The following is a 6119-nucleotide window of genomic DNA, read 5'->3' on the forward strand; positions in this document are numbered from 1 at the left end:
CCATGGGCTTCCTGTCGTTCCTGAGCTCGGTGGCCGTCTGTTTCATCTTCATGTTTTTCTGGAGTCAGAGCAAAGGACAGATCAAACACACGGCGACGATCGACTTCGTGCCACGCAGCGCTGCGACGGCGTCCGGAGGCGGACGGACAACGATGGAGACGGGGAGGTTCACCATGAAGCTGATCTGAAGACTAACAAACATGAGATGTTTGAGGTGCTACTAGATATCCAGAGTTTTCCCATAAGCTTCCGCATGAGGGTAAGAGGTCTGAATGTCAGTCACTGCACAGTATTGCTCTTCCTGAGTATTTTTGTCTTGTTTCCCAGTACAAATATGCAAGCATTTTTAAATTAAGATACTTTTAGTGGACATGCATAATAACAGAAGAAGTGAGTGATTAAAACAAGGACAAATATCTGCTTCTGGGACATTAAGAATTGTGTGAATATGTGACGAGTTTATATGAATGCGTGTCTGAGGGGAACTTACTTTAGAAAAGTTTAGATGCTATTTTTCTCTTCATCTTGTCTCTGTATGAAACATATTAAAGTTCATAAGTGCAGCCTGCTTTGTTTACACCGGTAACCAAGGAAACGTTTCAAGCTCCACCTGCTTTAGTGTTCATAAGTGATTTGTTTACAGCGGTAACCAAGGAAACGCTTTAAGCTCCACCTGCTTTAGTGTTCATAAGTGCTTTGTTTACAGCGGTAACCAAGGAAACGCTTTAAGCTCCACCTGCTTTAGTGTTCATAAGTGATTTGTTTACAGCGGTAACCAAGGAAACGCTTTAAGCTCCACCTGCTTTAGTGTTCATAAGTGATTTGTTTACAGTGGTAACCAAGGAAACGCTTTAAGCTCCACCTGCTGGCAGAGAGTGGATCTGCGTCTAGTTCAGCTCGTCTGCTGTTTATTTCATACAGATATTTATGTATAGTTCCACAGAACTGAAGTCAAACCATTCTGTTTTTGCCTCAAATTTCTAAATTATAAAATCTAATTTAGATTAAAAGCTGCTCATGTTGCATGTATGTTAAATGGAAAGAGCACAGACAAAGCTTTATTTTGTTTATATGAAGATATTTATTTTATTTGTGTCAGTTACATTATAAACGTGCAGCATTTCATCCAAGCAATAATAAAAGGTAGGGTGACCATATGAGCCATTTTCCCAGGACGCTTCCTTGCCAGGATTTCTATATTGCCTAAAACATCCAAAGTAGTTTGACCAATAACATGCAGGTATGGTACATAATCAACCAATCGTGGCGAGTGAGAAGGTGAGATCTACAGAGAACGATCAAAGCAATGCAAATACACGTACATGTTAGGTGTTTGTTCGTTCATTCATCTTGAAGCGTCGCTGCGCACCGATCATTGTATGACACCACAGTACCAAGAGAGGGATTTTAATGCATAAGGAGCCGTCTGCTCTGCTCTCTATAGCTCTTATGAATGTCATACAATAATCGATCTGCACAGCACAAACAGCCAAAATCTGGATGTTTTAGGCAATATAAAAATCCTGGCAAGGACGTGTCCTGGGAAAATGGCTCATATGGTCACCCTAATAAAAGGACACATTTAATTTATAATTTGACTTAAATCTCATTTTGTAAATAAACTAAATGGTGAATAGTTTTTTTGAGGAAACATGTTTGTTTGAAATTATCATGTTTCCCAAATATCTTCAAATATATTATGGTTACATGAATCTTTAGTGTTGATTTTTTTTGTGTGTGAATTGCATGGAAACCAATTTGAAATGCAACATGTCACACACTCACTTCATTGTGATCAGTTTCTCAGAAAACAAGACGACTTCTGTCATTTTGCATCTCTAGTGAATGTATTTTAATTTATAGATGTTTAGATATTTGTACTGGAAAACAAGACGAACATACAGAGAAAGACCATTTCTTTGGTGTCTGTTATTTTAGTCTATTTCTGCATTTTTGAGTTTGGGTTACTTGTCATTTGGATTTCACTGTGATTTGCCTAAATTTGATTCCTGATTTTCACGTTTGTAGTAATTCAGGTTTGTGCATTTGAAATTCTTTTAAAAGGTTTTGAGGCTTTAAATCAGATAATTTTAGCATGAGCTGCATGAACGCATGTGTGAGATGCTCTGATCACATTATTAGCGTCTATAAATTAGAGAAAGTGAGCAATAATGAAGCTTTAATTGAGCGGACAAGAAAAGATCTCGGGTTAGTTAAGCTTCAATCATGTTCAGTAAACCCTGAAGTGATTATATGATTTATTCAGACTATTAAATGACAGAAATATTGAATGAGGATTGTGTGAATGTCTGGAAATATTTCACATGTTTCTGTTAATATTGCTGATGATGCTTTATCATAAAACTGCAGCCAGATCTGTTTAACTGCAGATTTGCTTTGGAAAATCATTTATGTATTTATGACTAAATGGCTTTAAGTGCTTTATGCAATCCACCTCAAAGCAATAGCGTCCCATCATGCACTGCTCTCCATTAGCATAAATGATTGTTGGATACGTGTTTGATAAAAGTGGTTTGTTCTTGAACTCTATTGAATCTGATTTTAGTGTTTATGAAGCATCTTATGTCTGTCATTTGTTGTAAATGTCATATTTTTTATTCTGTTCTTAAGACACTACTAGAGTTTGAGAACTGCTGTGTTCTTTATCTTTATTTAATGTTTTTACTGTTCTTTCACTTTTAAATGATCCGGGTTTTTTTCATGGAAAATCATCTTAATGTCTGTCCTTTTATTTAATTACAATGAAGTTTTGCTAATTCTTTAAGAAGTGGCTGCCAAAAACATTAAAATTATCTTGAAATGATTTGTCTGATTCAGTGCTTTTTACCCCTTCTTTTTATCTTTGATCAAATTAATCATAAGAAAATAAAATGCATAAACTTAAAATGCTCATATTAATTATATGTATATATATAATACATCATGACTTTCCATTTAAATGTTCCGGATAATCATTCAACTTAACCTACAATATAATGGTGAATATAATTCAGTTATATTTTCACTCATGGTAATCTAGGGGTGCCAATAATTTTGGCACTCATATTTTTGAGAAAAAAATATTTAACATCAAATTATTATTTTTCCCTCTAATTTTACTTGTACTTGTATTTCTGTCAATTTTCTGAATGAAAGCGTAAGGATAAACGGCAAAGAGATTTATTTTACAGCCATTTTTTCCTCATATTTCCCAAAGATGCCAATATTAATGCAAGCCACATCATTGCCATCAGTTCTCTATTCGGTAGTGATTCGCTCATGTTTTAATCTACGGAATATCAAGTTGCTCTCGATCACGTCCAGTTAATCAGCTTAGAGCAGAAAAACAACAGGCTGAATGAACAGAATTCCCTCTCAGCGTCACACGACACATGCACAAATACAGTCTGAGAGCTCAACCATTAGAGGTTTAATCAAATCAAATCAAGAGCATGTAAAATACAGTTTGAAAGGTCAATATCTGTATCTCCTCTTAAAATGGTCCTCGGAGGTCATCGCCCTCAATGCATGTAAAAGTCATTATTTTGAATAAAAAACTGATTTTAGTGACCTGTGTGTGTGTGTATATATATATAAATGGTCACAGTAATGAACCTAGAGAGGGTGCATTTCAACATATTTGTGGAAAGTACTTGCACATAATTCATAGAATCCCAGCTCATCTTGACGCTGGTGTTCAGATCTCTCGAGATTAAACTCGTTTGGGTTTTATGTTTGTCTGACGGATTAGAAGTTTCCAGTCAAACATCCGTCTGTCGATTCATTCTCTCTGCTCAGGATCACTGGCGCCTCGGCTGCTCAGATCTCCTCATTACAGTCCCATCACACCATTAGTGCTGGATCTGGGTCACTGCTTTTTGACAGCTTTTATGATACAAATCCATTTTTATGGTTCCTTGAACTTGGCATATTTGAAGAAGTCAAGAGTTGCTGCACCTCTGTATATCATCAAATATGCCAAGTTCAAGGGTTCATAAAAAATAAAGAGTAACGCCCCGAAAGTTTGGATTTCATTAGATCAGTTGCCCTTGTATGAAGTCCTTATGTCTACTTTAATGCACTTTTAAAAGGACTGGAGAAAAATCACCACAAATTTAGCTGATGGTGCAATAAGCACCTCGGTGTATTGTCAAATATGTCAAGTTCAAGGGTCCATAAACAAAGAATGACAAAATAAAAACGGTCCAATATTGGGATTTCATTAGAGCAGTTGTCCTCGTATGAAATCCTCATATCCGCTTTAATACACCATCAAAGAGAGCAGAGAAAAATAACCACGAAATGGTCTGATGGTGCAATATGTGTGGACCTTCAGAACAGTACCAGGAACTTGACCCTTGAACTCGAAAGGTTTACACATTATTGACAAAACAACAGATTCTGAACGGATCGAAAGAAAGCACATCTCCCGTTAAGCATGTATATATTTATTTATTTGTTTGTTGAAATATTTAAAGTCTTTTAATATTTCCCCAGAAAAATGTAAACTTCTCCATATTCACAAAAAGAAAGACATTTCTGTTTATCAATCATTGTCAATAAAATCAAATTCATAATTATAATAATAATAATATTTGAATATAATATCTTTATAATCATAATAATATGAACATTCAAAACATCACTCCATATTCAGAGATGCTCCACTCTAGAATCGACAAATCTCTCGCGCATTCGAGGATATTTCCATGGGTACATATAGAAATATATACATCCTACGCTCCTGAACCGGGCCGGAGGGTCAAAGGTCAATGCTATGGCTTGTCCGTGTCTATGGCTAAATTGGCGGCTGGGTCCCGCGGCGAGGACCGTTCGTTTCTTCATGAAGACAGAAACTTAGCTAGTGTGCTACACACGATCGCGATCTGTCGTAGCATTACTGACCCTATACACAAACGCTAGCTGATATGAGCGCAACACCGCGCCAGAAGTGGTGAGGAATGACGTATCGATACAGAACCGGTCCATTAGCTAACGAATCGACGTCTGTATGGCAACGTGTGTAAATGTGACCGCTCGTGTTCAGCCAATCAGAGCTCAGTATGGGAACTGTAGGCACAGAAACACTGTATCATTATCATTAGAACTATAAGTACCTGAAATGCAGACGAAAGTAATACTTGTAACAGAAAAAGTAAATAAAGACTAAAGTAATCGACTAAAGCCCCAGCGAGCAGCTGCTGGAGTATATGAGTATCATCCACCGAACACCAAGAAAAGAGAAAAACTCAACCCACTTAAAATGAGAGAAACTTTCCAACTTTAAATCTGGACTCTATGTACAGAAATCAGCAGCTGACCTCAGCGCTCGAGTGTGTGTGTGTGTGTGTGTGTGTGTGTGTGTGTATGTGAGGCGAGCACAAGCGCTGTTCTCAAACCCAGTGAGCCGCACTGACGTCCAAATAAGCAGAAAATCACACCAAATATCAGATCAAATAGCCCACTTTAACTATTTTATGAAAAATATTAATAATAGACATTTGTAGGGAAGCACCATTATGGAATTTCTGTCAACATGCCATGCTAACTTGGATAAAAATATAATAATAATAATATGAAATGAGACAAAAAAACCCAACAGCACAAATCAACACATTATCGCTTAAATGACTAAATTCATCTGATAAATGAAGCCTAACAAATTAATGCAGGGCACTATACAATCGGTTTCATTTTCCACAAATTCTGTTTTATTTTGTAAAATGTCTGTATTTCCATTTTGAAGATTAAATGACATTTTTTGATAATTTATTAAAAGTTGAGCAATATGTATTTTTAGGGCCCAATGACATCAGTTTAACTTTTCATAAATTCTGTTTAAAACGCAAATCTAATCATTTGAATCATAAACTTTACCAATTTAATACTTTAATTCATCTTCACAATAAATAGGGCCTTAGTCCATGTGTAATTAATTGAAATCAAGAAACCTAGACAATTTATTAAAAGTATAAAAAAAATTATTTCCAAATTTCGTATTTCTGTTCTGGATTCGAAATACAATTTTAATAGTCAAAACGTCTATTTAATTGAATTAATAAAACTTTAATAACAGTGCTTGACGAAATGTCCTGTAATTCTGTGTTTAGGATTGAATA

General features: G+C 35.9%; 1 protein-coding gene across 1 annotated transcript in view; it reads left to right on the plus strand.

The window, feature by feature from the left end:
* LOC132103859 (leucine-rich repeat and immunoglobulin-like domain-containing nogo receptor-interacting protein 1) overlaps window positions 1–1134 on the plus strand; it is a 7641-nt gene extending 6507 nt beyond the window's left edge. The window contains exon 3 of the mRNA XM_059508919.1: window positions 1–1134. This exon is cut by the window's left edge and continues 1642 nt beyond it. Within this exon, the coding sequence (XP_059364902.1) occupies window positions 1–188 (188 nt within the window). The 3' untranslated portion in view covers window positions 189–1134.
* Window positions 1135–6119: the final 4985 nt, after the last annotated feature.

The sequence above is a fragment of the Carassius carassius genome, chromosome 25 (genome assembly GCF_963082965.1).
Source record: "Carassius carassius chromosome 25, fCarCar2.1, whole genome shotgun sequence".
In the NCBI taxonomy this organism is placed as follows: Eukaryota; Metazoa; Chordata; class Actinopteri; order Cypriniformes; family Cyprinidae; genus Carassius; species Carassius carassius.